At 40.2% G+C, this 20,049-nt stretch overlaps 1 protein-coding gene across 1 annotated transcript; it reads right to left on the reverse strand.

Moving 5' to 3' along the window:
- Positions 1-1,744: 1,744 nt before the first annotated feature.
- Positions 1,745-18,095, reverse strand: CMTM6 (CKLF like MARVEL transmembrane domain containing 6). Its single transcript, XM_037525705.2, is given in 5 exon segments — positions 1,745-4,318; positions 7,952-8,050; positions 10,203-10,379; positions 17,895-17,980; positions 17,983-18,095. Coding segments are annotated over 5 exon segments (546 nt in total). The 5' UTR covers positions 18,032-18,095; the 3' UTR covers positions 1,745-4,183.
- Positions 18,096-20,049: the final 1,954 nt, after the last annotated feature.

Here is a 20,049-nt window from a genome sequence, read left to right on the forward strand (position 1 = left end):
GTGAAGTAAGAGGTGAGATGAACAGAGGCTGGAACCTTGGTCTACAAAAGCGAATCTCAAACTTGACCATGGACGAGATCACCTAGATTCTTATTGACCCTTGTTACTGGGCTCTACCTACTGCGTTTCTAATTAGGTAGGCCTGAGTAGGGCCTGGGAATTTGCACTTCTGACAGGTGATGCTCCGCTCCTGGCATTGCCTTGATCTAGAGCTCAGCTTCCCTCAAATTCAGCAGAATACCTCTGTTGCTGCTGGTTAGCTGTCGGCCGAGTGTGAGACTCCATATTCTGTCTGTGGTTGTGGCTTAAGCCCCAGTGCCGTGTGGACATTTCATTGCCAGTTGAGGACAAAGATGGAGAGGGAAGGGTTCTCCATGTGTTGTCACTAATGAACCTGAGAATTTTATTTCTCCTGGTTTAGGCACAATCTTTAACATGCTTATGGCATACTGTACCCCCCAACTCAAAGGCCCTTTCCTTCACTAATAGACCCAAAAGGTTTTGTGCTTTAAAGGAGTATTCACAACCTAAGGGGAAGAATCCTGATTACATTAAATCCGTTACAGTAATTCCATTCCCCATGCCAATAAGTGACTTAGAAATGGGCACTTAATGTTTTCTAGTTAAGACAAGTAGTGAAGTGTACCACAGGGTTTCTGTGAAAAAGTAACACCTCAGAGACAGAAAAATAAACAATCGCCTCCTTTCTGACATTTAGACACTGTTGTGTAAGTGGGTGATGCCGCTGCCGTCTTGCTACCCCATTCACAGCACAAGATGGGTGGGCAGAAAAACATGGGAAGAAACTGAGTCCCTGGTGATAACCAAGTTACTGATTTGCCAGTCATGGACCTGCCCTACCCAGGTTTCTTGTGAAATAAATTTTCCTTACTATTTAAGATCCACTTAATTAGGATTTTGCTCCTTGCAGCTTATTGTATATTGATGGAATGTTGATCAAAACACAACACAAAACTCTGAAGAATGTACAAATTCCAGTGACAAAAAGATCTTGTTGTTCTCATCAAGCTGGAGGCAGGAGTTTTGCAAACTGTACAAATAGTTGTAACTTTAACAGAACCACCCTAATTTTACTTCATACTTTCTCAATCATTGAACAATCTGAAAAGGAATGTAGCTATTTTATTTTTAGCAATGTCACATCTAGAGATGTGATGGAGAGTCCAAATATGCATCTTTGGAAGTATTTAGATTCATTTAAATGGTAACACTCCTTTGTCAATCTTCATATGAGACTCTCTAAAAGTGTTGTTTGACTGTGTGTTCTAATTTTGCAATGAAAAAGATAGCCCAGGGCCTCCCCGGTGGCGCAGCGGTTGAGCGCTGGGTTGCGAAGCTGCCCGCAGCCTCTGCAGCGCCGGTTCGATCCCCGGCTGCTCCCTGGCCACCTGAGGAGGGTCCCACATGGCGCGCAGACCTCTCCTGCCGCCCGCTGCTCCCCTCAGCAGTGTACTTCGGTCCTTCTGCCTGCTCTGCTCCCCGCTCTGGCTCTGGTGAATTCTCTCACCCTCCCGCGCTTCTGACTGTACCCAGTGCATGTATAAACAAAACAAACAAACAAACAAACAAATAAATAAATAAACATGCCTCTATAAAAAAAAAAAAGAAAAAGATAGCCCATGGGTAGAAACTGGATTTCATTCTTTTCTCCCATGCCCACACCAGGTAGGATCCACAGTCCAGCCTCTAGAAAGGTACTCACCAAGGCTATAGAGCCAACTCCCAGAACTCAGAAAAAGCATTTGCTAAACATGGACATTTTAATAAAATTGATTTACTTAAAAAGACTACAAAATTAGACACTCAGATTTTTTAATAAAAAACCTGACCCCCACAGAATTTAAATTGATAAATACAAAAATGATTGGCTATAAACAGTGTAAAAATAATGTCCCAATCTCCAGGCACATAATTTAAGCATAGCAATTACAAAATGTTTGCATAAGTACATAATTTTTAGAACCATTCTAAATAGTTTATTTGTATGAAATGTAACAAATTAAATTTGCCCTCGTTGTTAGTAAAAAATTTTTAATTTGCGCTTACTGATTGACATTTTCTGTACATAGCAGTGGTTTTGGTCCCAAGTTCTCAAAGTTATTTACCCAATGTTTATTTTTCAATAAGGCCTTCCCACAGAAGAGGGAGACTAAAAACCACATGTAGAAAGGTCTAGTGAGCAAAAGTAACAGTGTACATATTGAAAAGGAAAAGATTATGAGGTCAGCTATGAGGTTCACGTCTGCATCAATGAAATCAAATGGAAGCAAGACCTCAACACGAAGAGATCAAGTTCAATGCCAACATGCTGTATGTGGACGTCACCTGAGGACATATGTCAAATTCAATTAAGCCCAATGCACTGGGGCAGGGGCGAGGGGAAGGAGGAACCGGAGGTAGCCCAGATGTTTTGCTGTGCCTCTCAGCAAAGTCAAGATGATATTTAAAATGGCAGTGGTACTGGATCGTATGAAACTCCAGGGCTTGCCTACCATAAACCAGGTATATTTGAACCAATCTATTGGATACAAGACCCAGGCTATTTCTCCTCTCTTAGATGGTACATCCAGTAAAAACAGTATCTGATTGGTGTCATTATCTCCCAAGCAGGTAGTGGTGACACCCACCAGCACTAGTATACAAATTCTGACACAAGTGGGATAAGGTCCTGAGTCAGTAATACAGAGAAGTTGGGTCTGGTCATGATGACAATTTTTGAGAACCACATTAGCCACACTCATACAGCTGAAACCCATCTAAAACACAGAAACAGCAGACGAGAAATTTAAAAAGGATGGTCATTAAACTGTCTCATTAGAAACATGATTTCAGACAGAAAACCTAGCCTGGGAGACCTCCACCAAAGCACTGCAGGACCTGAGCACGGGTTCACGGTCTTAATAGCCTTGAGTCAAAAATCTAGGAGATGACAAAGTCTGTGAACCACCTGCTAGGGCCTCGGGGAAGATTCTAACCCACGTGTCCTGTCTGGATGGCTCAAAGAGAATATGCGAGCAAAAACAATTCTCCCAAATTACCAGAACTGTTTATGAAATGTCTCTGGAGGATGACGTGACTGCCTCCACACAGACATCAGAATTAACCTGGGCAAGATTCTCCAGCAAATTCCTTTAAAAAGGTCTCCTCCAAAGAAAAACTAAAGCAATACGAAAAAACAAAACCTGAAAGGTCCTGGCTATGCCCTAGATGATCCCGGAGCACTTGAAGACAAGTGCCAACAAATAGTCGGAGCCAGAGGCCCACCCCGGCCAGACAAGGAAGCAGGATACAGACCATTATGACGAGGACAGGAAGTCAAAAGCGGGGGTTTCAAAAGAATACTGGCTTCAAAGATGTATTAATTTCAGTAGAAATAATCCTAAGTCAAATGGGGAACTGATATTTTCTAATTCATAGTGTGAACTTTTCCAGACATTTGATAAGTGGCCGAAGCCTGCTTGTGTAATTATTCTCTCTATTGTGCAAAAACTCTTATCTTTGGTCCTTAGTGATGCAGTTTCTTCCATTTTTCTATGTATCATATAAAAATCTGGTTTTTTTTCTTAATATCAACAACCAAAATGCAGCATAAACATGAGGGTACTGATGTTGCTGTTTATATATATATATATATATATAAAATACCAACCTCTCCCAGAGATCTTAAGAATGTATCAAAAAAGTTAGTGATAATTATCCTAAAATGTTACAGTATAATTTTAAGGCTGAGATACAGTAAATGGGGGGGAAAAAGGGAAATTTTAAATATTGATCTCTTAAATACATTAAATCACAAAAAACTCTTAACTAAGCAAATTAATTTTAAAATGAAACCATTTCTAAACGAATTAAATCATGCTGTTGTTGTATAGCTACAAAGCATAATAAAAATTTAGTAAAAATGACAAAATAATTTATCGCCATTTGAGCTGTGTGATTTAAAGAAACAACTGCCCTTTCCTCTTAAAAAAAAAAAAAAAAAAAACCATTCCAAAAAAACCATTCCAATTTGATGTTTGATGTCTACTTTGTGGTGATGATAAAAAGTCTAATATTGATAAAACTGCCTTCTTGCCCTTCCCACAGTTTTCCAAAAGCGCTCTGCCAGGGCTGGGGTAACCCACAGTTAACTGCCTTATGTAAAAGCTGCACCCTAGAGTCTTTAGGCATTAAGTGGCTGTTGGAGGGTGTCCCCAGGGGTGGTCTCAGGTTTTCTCTGCTGGGATGACTGACGTTTTTCATAGAATGCACTGCCAAAGTCAGCCAGGAACATAAAACTTGCCAAAAATCCAAATACCTGAGAAAGAAAATGGAGTAAAGTTACAGGAGGAATTTTAGAACATCACCTTACATTTCCAATTTGGATTTCAAAGTGTTTCATGCAAGCAAGATAATTCATCAATTCATCTTTCTTATTCTTGTAGACCTTATTTGTAACTTTAGTGGTAGAAAGTTTTTAAAGTCACCAAAATATGAAAGGAAAAAATTCCTGAATAATGGCTATTAGTCAAAATCACAAAATACAAATGTCCCATCTTATATATGTGCATGTGTACATGTGGGGTGTCAATCAATGAAAATAAGGTTCATGGATGAAAAAACAAAATCCTGTAAAATGACACAAAACAGGATTATTAGCAATGATGAGATTAACCTTCAGACAAGGAAAGCATGTGAGAAGGTAACTGAGCCTATGTGAAAATGGAAAACGCTATTAATAGCAAAACAAATTCTAATTTGAAGATACTTTTAGGAAAAAATACTTTTAGGAAAAAAAATATTTTCCAGTTAACTGTCACACTGTAATGACACAGCAACACGATGCCACCACCTACTTCCCCCTTCCTTAAATCACTTCCTCATTGTAATCTATATGATCAAACATTCTGAGAACTCCGTCAAGAGACAGGAGACCATGGTTCAAATTAAGCTTTTTCACTAGCAAAACCCTTATGGAAATGGGAACTAAAGCCGTGTTCTGTGAAAAGAGAAAATTGATAGAGGTAAAGGATAAAATTTACCCTTCCAACTCTTAACACTCCAGCTCTGTGATTTTTAACATTTTGTTGTAGTCTGCTGCAGTCTCTTGACCCTTCACATACAGTTCCTTAACTCTGAAGAACAGGTATTCTGCCTCATTTCACTGTACAGCAACCTGAGTTCCAAATTCATTCATTACCTGGTGTCACTAACACATTCAACTTAAATTTAATTACCAGTGCCACTCCACCCCACCCCAAGTCACTTCTCCTTGCTGGACTCATTATTTTGGCTTAATGGCATCGATCCCCGTTGCTGATTGGTAAATTTACTGACCAGATGTTGCCTGGTTTGTGAAGACACCTCTGACCACCTTAAGAACTCCAGTCCATGCAGGACCCTCTATAACGTATAAGCCAGACAAATGATTTTCCAGCTCTTTTGCTTACACACCTGTTAATGTTTTCTTAAATGTACTCCCTCATTCATTTAAGTCTATAAAATTTTTCATAAGTAGCTGCAAAAGGTAAGTTCCAGCATATTACAGTCACTTAAATATATCCAGTGAAATCTAAGTACTATAATAATTTAACATTTCTTCTAATTGAAGCACAATTAAGTTTTTTTAAATAGCTGGAGGTTTTATCCCATGCTTTCCTTCTCCCTTGAACTCAACTTTTCCTCAACTTCCTTTCACTTCCACGGAATTTTGGTTTTATACTTGTATTTTATCACCCTATTACATACCTCCGCAACAAAAATATGTAAATAAACTAACATTAATCATAAGACTACTCAAACTCTGATTTTTCTCTTCAACTGGTTCATGTAGCCATAAATATTACCACTAGAATGAGTCAGGGTTCAGCATTATTTTATTTCTGTGTTTTGTTTTTACATATATAAGTGCTAAGAAATTATGCTCACCTGTATAGGTAGCTATCACAGCCAAGCAATTCTCTGAACTCCTTTTGAGTTGTTTTATCATAAAAGTAGTTTTAGGGCCTCCCTGGTGGTGCAAGGGGTTAAGAAGCAACCTATGAAGCTATTTGCAGCCGCTGCAGCACAAGTTCGATCCCCAGACAGGAAGCTACCCACATGGCGCAGCAGACCTCTCCTGTCTTGCCCGCTGCTCCCCTCAGCAGTGTATTTCAGTCAATCTGCCTATTCTGTTCCCCACTCTGTCTCTGGTGAATCCTCTCACCCCACCCCCGCACCTCTGGCCTGTACCCCAGCTCTTACATGCATAAATAAATCTTAAAAAAAAATCATAGCTTTAATTACCTGTCAGCTAACAACTCAATTACAATTTCATTTTTATTATGAACAAATCCCTAACTGGAAACCAGTTGATTTGCAAAGTGATTTGTTAGCCAGTTCTTAGCTGTTTACATTCACAACACTGGTACCAATTCAGATCCAAGATCCTTGATTTATAATTCTGAAATCCAAAAGGCTAAGAACATCTCAGGTTTCATGATTTCATTTCGTTCAAAATTGACACAAGGTAAAACTATTTACAGCCTTTAGCTGTTCTATTTACTGTGATTATCTCTGGTTTGCTTCAGGAATATTAATATGTTGGATTACAGGGTGCTACTGCAGGCCCTCAGTAGAATATATATAATTTTCTAAAGTCCAGAATAGGGCCTGCCTGGTGGCGCAGCAGGTTGAGCGCCAAGCTGTGAAGCTGTCTGCAGCCTCTACAGCACAGGTTCGATTCCCAACTGGCCAGGGAGATTCCCACATGGCGTGGCAGACTTCTCCTGCCTCGCCCACTACTCCACTCAATAGTGTCTTTGGTCTGTCTGCCTGTTCCGCTCCCCGCTCTGTCTTTGGTGAATTCTCTCACCCTCTTGCACCTCTGGTCTGTACCCCAGTTCTTGTATAAATCTTTTAAAAAATAAAATCCAGAATAATCTGATTTCCCCCCAAAAAATTTGCCCCTGACCTCCAGGATTTCAAATAGAAATGTTCAACTTCTCTTTATTAGGCTGACCCTTTGGATCATATTTCCTTTGCATCATATTCTCTACACCTAGAACAGTACCAGCATATAGGTATGTTTTTGTTGAAACTGAAAACAACAGCAACGTAAGGTAATGAAGTCAATTCTTCTACTTCCATTTGTAATATCATGCTCATATGTGTCATGAATGAGTTTTTTTTTTTTTTTTTTTTTTTTTTTTATAGAGGCATGTTTTATTTATTTATTTTGTTTGTTTGTTTGTTTTGTTTATACATGCACTGGGTACAGTCAGAAGCACGGGAGGGTGAGAGAATTCACCAGAGCCAGAGCGGGGAGCAGAGCAGGCAGAAGGACCGAAGTACACTGCTGAGGGGAGCAGCGGGTGGCAGGAGAGGTCTGCGCACCATGTGGGATCCTCCGCCGGTGGCCGGGGAGCAGCCGGGGATCGAACCGGCGCCGCAGAGGCCGCGGGCAGCTTCGCAACCCAGCGCTCAACCGCTGCGCCACCGGGGAGGCCCATGAATGAGTTTTTAACAAAACTCAAATTCCAAAGACAGATTCTAGGTTCTTAAGGCTATCTTACATATTTGTTCTCAGGTCTTCTATTCAGATTTACACTAAATTAAGGTAAGGGCCTCCCTGGTGGCGCAAGGGGTTGAGAGGCAGCCGATGAGACTTCTGCAGCCGCTGCAGCACCAGTTCCATCTCACACGGCTGCTAGCCACATGGCGCAGCAGACCTCTCCTGACTTGCCCGCTGCTCCCCTCAGCAGTGTGTTTCAGTCAATCTACCTGTTTTGTTCCCCACTCTCTCTGGTGAATCCCCACACCCCCCTCACCTCTGGCCTGTACCACAGTTCTTGTATGCATAAATAAATAAATCTTTAAAAAAAAAAGACTACTCTCCCACCTTGTGTAACTTTCCAAATTCCTATTTCTAGCAAAGCAAAAATAAGCAAAGATAAAAATGTAAGTCACTTACAATTGCAGCATATTCAGCTGAGGTCTTGTCATGCGTGGAAACAAAAATGATGGACGCCAACAAAAACACACATCCTGTTACCACAGTAATATAAAAATCCTATACATACATATAAAACAGATAAGGAATATAGCCTGGTTAGTTGGATGGAAAATGTTCTTTTTTTCCATTTAAAACACTTTACTTTTTTCTTTTTCCCTGACACAGTCCAAACTTACCTACTTCAATTTCTATCTGTTCATTAAGTGTGGCATACAGAGACCATTCAGCAAAGGAGCACTATGCACACTTTGTGGATACTGGGCATATTTACAGAGTATATCACAAGATAATATATTTCAATAAAAGCAGCTCCCCAAAAAGGCTGGGTGTACCTCTTCTCATCTGGGGTGTACTAAAATTATCAAAAAGGCCCAGGATTTATTAAATTCCAGCTTACTTTCAGGAAAAAAAGGTATTTTTCTTCCCTTTCAAATTATTCTGTTTTAAGATGGCCTCTCTGAGAGTACGCCAGTGGCTTCAAAGCACTTTGGAAAAGACACTCAAAAGAACCACCCATCATTAAATAAAATTATGCCAACAGTATGTTTCTTAGACACTTAAGCTTTCTGGAACAACACATAGCTTTCAATTGTTCCAAGTGGGTAATCCAAAATGAGCTTATCTACTACATAAAAGCTTCCATATCTCATAATGCAGCTTACAACAATGAAGTTCTTCATGGGTTTCCAAGTGCTCTCTCAGGCATTACTTAATAAGGGTCTCTCTCATATGCTAACTGAAAACAGTGCTTGACATACAAACTCGATTCAGAGGAGAAACTACTAAAATGATAGCCACTCCCAAGTGTTTTAAGTTTGATACTTTCTGAGTTTTCTGTAAAGCAATCTCCACTAAACCAAGTATCAACAGAATGGCCCAAACAGAATTCCTATACTGTCAGTTATTCACTAACATTTATAAAACATTTAAAAAGCTTTCTCTAGCCTTTAAAAGAGGTGTCTTTCTTACTGTAATTTGTTTTTTTCTATTCCTTTGAATACTTTGAAGCTATATACAAATATAAAATTCTATTTATTACTATTTGGAATACAATCAAGGAGATATCTAAACAAGATAAATCTGAGACAGAATAGTTCTAGAACCTGAAACACAGATTGTAGAGACAGACTACTAATTCTAGTTACACTACTTCCCACTATCTGGCTAGTCCATTTTTAAAATGTTTGGAATCAATGCTTCATTTTTTTAACTTTTAAACTTAAAAAAATTCTTTTAAAGAAGGTAATGGATTCCAACAGCACAAAACGCAAGATATACAAAAGGGTATACAGAAAAAAGTAAATATCTTAGCTATATAAGCAATATGTAATCCAGTGCTTGCTTCTCAATTTAAAATAACAGAATCTTATTGCTTGGTGTTTAATCATTTATCACTTGTTCCTCATAGTTAAAAATGTACCCTATGTTTTCTCTTTTTCTTCAGAGATGTGAATTCTTTCAAATGTTAACTCTAACATGCAAAATTCTTTACAAACCAGTACTGATAACTCAAATGCCATTCAAGAAGTAAACTGCTCAAAAAAAAAGTAAATTGGTAAATTGCTCAATTCTTGCTTCCTTAAATGCAGTACGTATGTGAATTACCTCATTTGTCATCTCACAAATCCATACTATATTCAAATAACTCAGCAGACTGTTTTCAGAAGGTTAAACATCTCTAATTTTGTGAAAATAAAATTCTCATACACAGTTTTATTAAAATAATGAATTTAACAAATGCCTTCTTCATTTACAGGCAACTTTTTCTTAATAAAGTCAAAATAGGTAGAATTACATGCTTTTCTTTTTAAAAGCTCCAGAAATGTATCACTTTAATTTATCACTCTACGTCCAGTGTATATAATGCCTTGTAGTTAACAGGTACACAATAAACAATTGGAGAGCCAATAAATGGCACTCTAAAATGTAAGAAATCAAAAGTGACAAAACCCTAGTTTAAAAAAATCAGATTAGATTAAAAGACCAGTAATTATAAACTATTGACATTTTTTGTCACTCATTCTAATAACCCCCTCTATGACCCCATTTGGCAGGAAAAACAGTTGTTTACAGGCAGAGTTGGCATAATGAAGAATGTCTTCTCATGTTACTGAGTTCTGAAAGCATTATTACCGTGAACAATAAAACTACACAAGATTCCAAAATAGCTACTTTCTTAGTATAGGGATTATATTATTTTCATGCTTACCGATGACTTGACTTTATCCTTATCAACTCTTTCATAAACTGGAGTGCAGTACACAATCAGCACCAGGAGACTCAGGAGAAAGGCACTGCAGCTTACAAATTCAAAAAAGTAAAGTCCTCCACACAAGGTACACTGTGATACCACTTCTTCACAGATAAAGGCCAGCAGAGATAGCAACTAGAAAAATACAAAACATTTTACTTAAATGCTTTTCAGATATATTCAGAAAACACCATCTGTTCACTCAATTATAAAGTGGAGACTCCGGCAAACAAGATTACTGAACAAACAACACTTACAAAGAACTTCTAGCTTGGTTGTTTTGAAGGGAACTTAGGAACACAAATACCGTGTGACATGTCAGAATATGACAAACACAGGGTGGTGGTGGTGTTTTGTTTTGCTTTTTAAATATCCATATGAGAGCTGGGGTGCGGGACAGAGCTGCAGGGGGTGAGAGGATTCACCAAAGACAGGGGGGAACAGAACAGGCAGACTGAAATACACTGCTGAGGGGGGCAGTGGCCATACAGGAGAGGTCTGCTGCACCATGTGGGTCAGCTCCCTGGCAGGGGATCTAACTCCAAGCAGCAGTGGCTGCAGATAGCTTCACAGTGCTGAGACTTAACCTCTTGCGCCACCAGGGAGGTCCAGGGTGCTGTTTTAAAAGCCTACGGAAGATGCAATCAACTTGGGAATCATGAAAGGCTTCTTGAAGGAAAGTTGAGACCTAAAAAGACAGTAAGGTCAATTTGGGGATGGGGTGGGGGGGTAAAAGATAGGAAAAGAAGTTCCAGATAGAGGAGTAGTACACAGAAAGACCTAGAGGTGAAAAAGCATGGCATTCCCCATCCCAATGCACACAGATATATCCTACCACCCGCACATGAACTGTGAAAGTCAACACCGGTAAGGTGTCACATATGAGGAAAGGGGATGGCAACACAATAAAAATTATTAAATGAGACTAGAGAGGTTAAGTCCAGGCCATGTCTAAGTACTGTCACTATTTTAAGGAATTTGGTTTTAAGGGTTATAAAGCAAACGTGACATGATCAGACTTATGTTTTCAGTAGATCTTGCTACAATACGGAGATGTAACTAGAAGTAGGGCAAAAAGTTGAGCAGACATCTTGTTAGGAAACTGATCTAGGATATCAGGGGAAAGACAGTGACTAGGAAAGTAGTAAAGGAGAAAGAGTAAAGTGGATACTCACTGAAAGATGCAGCTGAAAAATCCTTCTAGACCTGTACTAGTTTTACTAGTCTTTCACAGTTGCCTTGCTCTTTAATTTCACAGGAACTATTTTCCGTCTTCCCAAATCATTCAATTTAGTTTTCAGAGAAACAATTCCTTTCCACGTTCAGTTTCAGTCTGTGTAATACTGGCTTAATTGTCTGACCATTAAAAGTATAATTAGTATAAAGTAATTAGTATAAACAGGTATGGGAACAGTACAATTCAACTAATGACAGGTACAAGGGCAGAAGTGCTCAAGGGAGGCCTGCCTATAGGCTGTGGCTATCGATGATAAGCAGGCAGGGGTCAGAATGCTTAGCACAGAGAAGGAAGACTGATTTTGGGTTAACTTAGCAACGTAATGCAAGTGAGTTTTGATAGTGGCGCCCACTGTTGTATAAGTGGTATTAACACACTAGTGCCTCACTGCAAAAAGGGAGGCTTTTTTTTTTTTTTTTCTTTTTAAGAGGTAAGGATTCTGGAAAGAAAATAAATTCAATTTTAGATATGCTGTAATCTGAGGGCTCTGGAAGAGGTAGGTGGGGGTATGTTTAGGATGTAATTGGATATGTAGGTCCAGAACTTAGGAGAGAGATCTGAAGAAGTTATCAAGATGTAGGAACGGGCCAATGAGAGGCAGAGGTCACCTAGAATAAGCAATTGGCCTTGTATAGAACTCTGAGGAATCCCAAGATTAAGGGCTATGCAAAGCTGGAGACACCAAACCAACAAAGACAGTTTGGAACAAGAGTCCAAGGAATAGTAGACCAGAAAAAAGTAGTTCTACAAAGAGAAAGTAATCAATTGTGTTGAACGCTACACACAGAGGTCAAGTGAGAACACTAAAACACATTAGACTGGGTACAGGAAAGCTGCTGGTGCTATCAGCTAGACAATTTCAGTGCAGTCAGTCAGGGAAAGTTAAAGAACTGTAAATTGGGAATTGAGGGGAAGACAAGGCAGTGAGACAGAAACAGCAGATACAAGAAGTGTGGTTTCCAAAGTGCAGGAATGGATGAGGTCAAGGGGAAGGGAATTTCAAGACAGGAGAGAAATGAGAATGTTTAAATGCTTAGGCAGAAACCAGTAAGATGGGTGGGTATAAAGACATAGGAAGAAAAGAGGCTCTTCTAAAGGTAGAGCCTTTAAAACAGAACAAGTTTGGGGTTAACTCCTTTAGCTAGATAGAGGAGGGAAGACTGAGAAGAGAGGTTCACTTGGGCAGTTTGTGTGGGGTTTGTGTAGAGCTAAGGGAGTTTCCTTCTAAGCATTAAAACCATCAAAATGATTGGCTGACCCAAGTCAAAGTCTATCGGGAAATCCCTTATCTCACCCAGTCAGACCATCAGAAGCAACCAGGTACTTTAATGGCGACCAGACTGCTACCAAAACAACAGGTACATTTCATAGTATAATAAAAATGTTGGGGCCTCCCTGGTGTCGCAAAGGGTTACGTCTCAGCACTGTGAAGCTATCCCGCAGCCACTGCAGCATGAGTTCCATCCCTGGCCAGGGAGCTGCCCGCATGGCCCGCCGCTCCCCTCAGCAGTGTATTTCAGTAGATCGCCTGTTCTCATCACTCTCTGGTGAATCCTCTCACTCCCTACACCTCTGGCCTGTACCCCAGTTCTTGTATGCATAAATAAATAAAATAAATATTTGAAAAAATTTTTAAAAAGTCAATAAATTGGTATTTAAGCCTCCAGGGGATTTCTCCCCCTGGTATTGGCAATGCAGAATTCACATGTCCCCACAAGTGAAAAGAAATCTACAAGGACAAAAAAGAGATCCTATCAGTATGATATCCTATAAGTTAGTAAGACATAAAATAGTCCAGTACATCGCAAACAACTTCAAAGAGATGTTAGGTGAGGTGTTACCCAGCGTTCGATCACAGGATATAATGAGACACACGCCAAGACAAATTCCAGAAGGTCACTGTGTGAGAGTACTTTCTTAGTCTCCTATAATTAAAGATGAGTTTTTACATGATTGTGATATAATAAAATATTAAATACCTAATATTCCATTTTGCTTTATTCTTGCCTCTATGTTAAATCACCTCCAAGTTTTAAGAGTGTCTCTGAGAAACTTGCAAAACAATACTTTGGGTGTATGAAAGTCAATCAACTGTGAGATGGTATCAGCCTAAAGCTCTAACTTAAGTTTGAGAACAGCTGCTCTTGAACCATCCTTACTACAATATTTAGATTAGGAATAGTCACCTGTGTAAACTACATGGTGATAAATCTATCTAGTGGAGATACTGAAGAAGTAGATATTACTACTTTCCTTTGCTTGGAAAGAAAGGGGCAGTATTTAGCCTGGCCAGAAGCAGTCAATACCAAGTCATAACAAGTGCTGTTCCAAACTTACTAACAGGAATCATTCTTACTGCCCATAAACCTCAGAGCAATATTAACAGGTGGATCCAGAACGGAAACCCTAAGAGACTGAAGAGGTTCAATGTCAAGTTTGGCCATTTACTAGTTAGTACCCTCAGTTAAAGACAAATTAGCACAACAAGCCATAGTCGGTGTATAATTTTCTCTTGACTCCCTGTGTCTTGATACTACTTTTATAATCTCCCAAAGCACTACGCAGTCTCTAGCACAAAGCAAAGTGTATTTGAAAATTATGTATAGCAACATGTAACGACAACAACAGCATGAAACAAGAAGCCAACATATTTTGTACCTCACAATTAAGCATTTATTACATGTAAATTCAGAAAAATCTCAGGAAGATGTTCAGATTCATTTGGACTAAGAGCAGTTTGAAGGCAGATGAGTGGGAAAGATTCAAATCAGGGCCAAGAGAAACAGAGGATCTGGATAGGCAGAGGTCTTTGGACGGGGAGAGAGGTGGAACAGATTCAGAACGCAAGCATTTGTACGTTCAGCCCGAAAGACAACTGACTTAACTGGATGGGGAGTGATGAGAAAAATGGTGAAAGTGTTGGGTGTGGCTATGTGATCATCATGCCAGAGTATGGACTTCCAGATAAAGGCAACAGATTGTCTGCCTGGTTTAGTTGGTTAGAAGACAGGAGCAGCAGAGGGCTAGGTGGGGCCTGAAGAACACCACATGCAGGAATAGGAGGGAAAAGAACAACCAGAAACCAGCACCAGACAAGCAAGCCTTAGGAAGTGAATACTTCTTGGGGAAACTCCTTAAAAAGCAAGTAAACGTATTCCAAATGGTTAATCAATCGATAATCATGAGGAGTATGAGGGGGGATAGCACACAGCTTATTTTAATCGTATTTTTCACATGACTTTCTTTGGTAAGCAGACACTTTTTGTTATTAATGAAAGAAAAAACGTGAAAGTTAGTGGATGGAAGATTATCAAAAATGAGTAGTCACCAGCGTTAAATAACAAAGTGATCAAGGAGAGGAAAGTGGAAGGTCACTGAACTAGGTAAGAAGATAAAATGGTGAATGTCACCATAAATGAAAAGATTTTATTATTAATTTCCAGTAAATAATTTTGCTTTCATGAAGTCATCACACTCAAATATTGCTTACTGATTTTTAAGTACCTAACTACTCTGCACCCAGTACAGTGCCTTCTAATGACATAAAATTTTACCCAAATATAACTAAGGGAATTACCCAGCTTTCACAGTTAGGAGGGCCCTTGGAGAGTGTATGGCCTCCCACCCTCATGTTCACAGACCATGCACTTCATCTCTGACCAGGGAAATCCCAAGTAAGCCAGACACAGACAAAACCCCACATCTCCTGCCTCCCCTATACATGTTTCCCCCCACAAAACACTGTTTATGAAGATTATTTTACAGCTCTGTTTGTGCAGGTTTTCCCTGTAAGAACCAGTTTTTGAGGTTACCACCCTAATTTTGTGCATTTCCCTTTCTGCTGTTAAATCACACATTAAAACCAATTTGCTGGGGTTAACATATTTGGGAAATGCTAGGGACTAAAAGATGGTCTTACTCACAGTTCTGGTGACTTGGTGATTTAAACATTCAGATAATGACTACCCTGTGTCTCTCCATTTCAGTTTCACTACCTTTTCTGAAACTTCAGTTTGCCTTAAAATTAACAGTCACTGTATTAAAACTATTTTGCCATAATTTGTCTTTAACAGTCTACTAAAAGAACCTTTATAAAAAGAACTTTCTTGTGTTTGTCATTAATTATAAGGCTACAGATACAAAACATAATGATTTATGAATTTATTAACTTGCTATTAAAAGCTATGGGTAAGGCTCAAGTAAACAAAGCTGTCAGCCTGAAAGTTAGGCTAGGTGTCCCTTACCTTAGGCAAACATTTACTCTCACAAAGGTTCAGCAATATAATTTGCTGACAGTATGCAGCTTCCTCAAGGGAAAAACAGAACAGTTCACTTAGCACACACATACAAATTTTCACATTTAAATAATGAAAAGAGCACCAATAAACATTGTTTCTAAGTGATTTGTTTCTTGGCACTTAAAAAAGCAACATTATTTATAATTTAATAAATTTAAATCACTGGTCAATTCTAAATCAAGCAGTCTTGAAGAGTCATTATAATCACAATAATACGCAGCCATCAGGACATTCAACAGGGACCATAAACACAATGTGCATTTGCTGGTGGGGTGAGAACATCATTTACCATTTCTGAGTAGGAAGGAAAAATAAAGGCAACTGAAAACAGGAGATTTAATGGGCAGCAGGCCAATCCTGACATCTTTTGAACAGCAAGAACACTTTAGATGAGTATTAATTCCTTTGTTATAAACTTTTCTATTCATTACTCTAAATACAGCTGATATCTAGAAGTCCTGAGCCCATAAAAGGAAACATTCTAGATAGAAGGAAGAGTTTATGCAAAGGAACAATGACAGGAGGGAGTCACTGATCCCTGGTGAAAACCTCAAGGTTGTGAATGTGGAATTACCCACAAGAAGGCTGGAGAGATGGACAGAGCCAGACCCTCATGAGCCACCCTGTCCTCTGCCTCCAAGTGATTTCTCATTTATTCTCTGATAGGATCACTTTGGTCACTAAAGGTAGTGCCAGTTTTCTGACTGCTATTTTTCTATTTAATAAAAGTAGGTCATCTGAATTCTAAGAATATAAATTCTGGTTTTCTGAGTTCTAAGAATATAAGTTCTTCTCAAGGAAACCAATTAGCTATTTTTACTTGGGATGGTGAAGGAAAAAAAATGAATCAATACATAAACATGATTGCTCCTTTTGCAGAAAATGTTCATCGTTGGTTAAGACGACATAGGAGCTCGATGTGTGTGTAAATTGAAGTAACATTTAAATTCAAGGATATTTCAATATTTTCATTGTCAGTTCACTTAACTGCCTAAGGTAAACTGAAACTCAATGAGATGGAAGAGATGCATGAGTTGGTTCTGCTACCTGCACATAAACCAAAAAGCTGTCCTTTTGATTTTTACTTCGTACAAATACATACTGCACATCCAGACACCATTTTCTTCCAGTCAATATAAAACTTTGGGGAGACAATGCATTGAACACACACACATCAGTGTTGTGTGTGGCAGAAGACTGCCGATTAAAATTAAAGTGCTTCCAGGCATCATGCTCAGCGAAATAAGCCCGAAAGAAAAAGAAAAATACCAGATGGTATCACTCATAGCAGGAATTTAGAAAACCTAAATAAGGGACCAGGAAAAAGGCTAATTATAATAAAGTAAAAATCAAAATCAACAAGCAACTATAAACCAGAGACACACAACAGGGCGGGGAGGAGGGAGTAGGATCAAAACAAGGGGGTTGGGGTGGGAATTGTATGGGGACTATAACCAAGATGAAAATGCATACATTGTGCAAAAATGAAAAATAATGTAAAAAATATATAAAATTGCTCAAAAAAAAATAAATTGAATAATGGAGGCATTACAACTAGCATTAAAGACAAGAGTTATGCAATTATTAAATTGGGTTAATATAGTTCAGTTACTTTAAAAAAAATTAAAGTGCTTCCATATGAGTTTGCACCAGGAAAACCGCAAGAACTAGAGAGATAAAAAGCATTTCATAGTCTAAATACAGGCACTTTGGGAGATAATGCGGAGAGACATCGGGGAGCAGAGAGGCCTGTGGCTGCAGAGGATGGGGAAAGAAACCTAAGCGGCACACTTGGGTTTGCTGCGACGCACTTCCTGAGCCCGCCTAAGGCGCGGGGTGCCTCGGGGTCGCCATCTGGGGGCTCCCGGGGCGGCGAGGGGCATGTGGGTGAGGCATCCGCCCCACGGAAAGGGGGTGGGGTGGGGCGAGGAGAGGAACGCCCACCTCTCCAGTCGCAAGAGAAGTAACCCGGGGTGTGGAAAGAGCAGCTTCCTCAACAACTAAGTGGAGGAGGAGCGTCCCGGCAGCCCCCAAGCCCGCAGGCAGGCCTCCCCATCAGCGCCCCCATCTCCGACCCCCCATCACCGACCCCGCTTCCAACCCCAGCGGACTCACCAGCTGTAAGGGTTTGAACACTCGCTGAAACAGACTCAGCCGGCCCAGATAAAAGAACCTGGCGAGGCTCCTTCGGGGCCCCTGTCGGGGTTCGGATCCGCCTCTGTGGTGTCACCGTACACCCGCCCGTTCTCCATCGCGCAGGGCCCGGGCAGGCGGCGGCCGATGAAGTGTCTGCGCCGATCTCACCGGCCCCGGAAGTCCCCCGCGCCCGGCACTTCCGGCCTCGCCCCCGCTTCCGCTGGACTCCGCCCCGCCCCCGGTCGCCCCGCCCCCCGGTCGCCCCGCCTCCCGATCGCCCCGCCCCCTCCTGCCCTAAGCCTTCCCCTTCTGAAACCGCCCGAGAAAACCTGGGGAGAGGCTTTCGTCAAAGGGGAGCAATAAATTCAAATGTCATGAGAAGGATCGAAGCTCATTCTGAAACCAAGGGCTTCAGCCTGAACAAATAAGGGAGGAGAAGAGATGAAGTTGGAGATGGAGACAGAGATTAAATAGTGTAGGGGTTTTGCAGGCCAAGGAAATAAATTGTATTTAGTTCTAAGTGTCATGGGCTGTCAAGAAAGACTCTCTTCTGCATCTCTCTAAATTCCTTTTCTGCTTGTTAAAATCATTTAATTCACTCGTCTCTTTCTTGCTCACCAGCTGCTGTAGTCCCATGTTAATTTTGTGGGGACTTAAGGAAACTCTTAGATGCGTGTAATTTTATTTTGGCAATTGAGTTACAAGTCGGGCACACATATTTTCACAGTATGCTGTAGGTGCTATCATTACATTTGTTAACTAAAATCCAGCCAAGTTAATTTTAAAGATCTAAGTGGCTTTATTAAATGAAATGATTCGTGAATTGGACAGCATTCATCTAATAAGTAGAAAGAGACTGCAAAGAAGTTAATCAAAATGAAAGGTTTTAAAAGTCTGAAAGAGGGTGGCACAAGGTCATTAGCAAAAGAAAAGGATTCAGGCAAAGCTACCTTCTTTTAGGAAAAGGCAGAGGGGGTCTCGTGCAGATTCCTGCACAATTACTGACCTGGAAACTCATCCCAGATTGATTGATTTAAATTTTCACTTTTGGGAGAGGCCAAAACTGTCATGAGGTTAGGTTTTAAGTTTTGTTGGTCTCAGCAAAACCATTTCATTTTTGGACCTGTTGTTTTCTTTTTTATAATTCCATTTTGCAGATGAAGAAACTCAGGTCAAAAAATTGAATATTGGGCCTCCTGGTGCCTCAAGGGGTTACACACAGCACTGTGAGGCTATCCGCAGCCTCTGCAGCACGAGTTCCATCACTGGCCAAGGAGCTACCCACATGGTGCAGCAGACCTCTCCTGACTCGCCCATTACTCCCCTCAGCAGTGTTTTTCAGTCTGCCTATTCTGTTCCCCACTCTGCCTCTGGTGAATCCTCTCACACATCCTCCCCCTACCTCTGGCCTGTACCCCAGTTCTTGTATGCATTAAAAAAAAAAATCTTTAAAAAAAACAAACTGAATATCACATCCAAGGTCAAACAGTGAGGGGCAACAGAAACTCAGGGCTAGGCAATCTGATGCAACCTTGCAGCTAACCACTCACCCCACAAAATTTAGCATCAAAACCCATGGAGGTAGGGAGGGATCACTGCCGCCATCCTCTTGTACTCTTCTCTTCTTGTACACTAGCTTCTGGCTGCTGCATGGCCCCAGACCTCCCTTTCTTCTTCTAGTAACAAAACAATAGCTCCCCTTCAAATGAATAGAGACAAATAGATAACCACTGTGTAGGGGCTGTCTACCTCCAGTCAAAACTATCCTTCAGTCTTTGATTAAATGTATCTAAATGCCTTGCAGAGACCAAGCAACCACCAATGCCACACAGGAAAATGAAGTCACTTGTTTTCGCCAGGACTACAAAGATTTATTGCCCTGTTATTCTTCAGTCACTGATATTGCAAAGCAGACACTATTGATGTTTGAAAGTCATCAAAAATATAAAATGGACTAATGAATACAGAGATAAAAGACTTGTGAATAAACAACTGCAGTAGCAAGTTAATGGTGTAGTATTTATATGTCTACTGTACAATTAGTTCAACTTTTCTGTATGTAATCTCCAGGTTATACTGGTGAGAAATCCATCCATATAGATGAACACTTTTTTATAATGTCATGGGCGTGAAA

Source organism: Talpa occidentalis, unplaced genomic scaffold, assembly GCF_014898055.3.
Source record: "Talpa occidentalis isolate TD23 unplaced genomic scaffold, MPIMG_talOcc4v2.1 talOcc4.10, whole genome shotgun sequence".
Classification (NCBI taxonomy): Eukaryota; Metazoa; Chordata; class Mammalia; order Eulipotyphla; family Talpidae; genus Talpa; species Talpa occidentalis.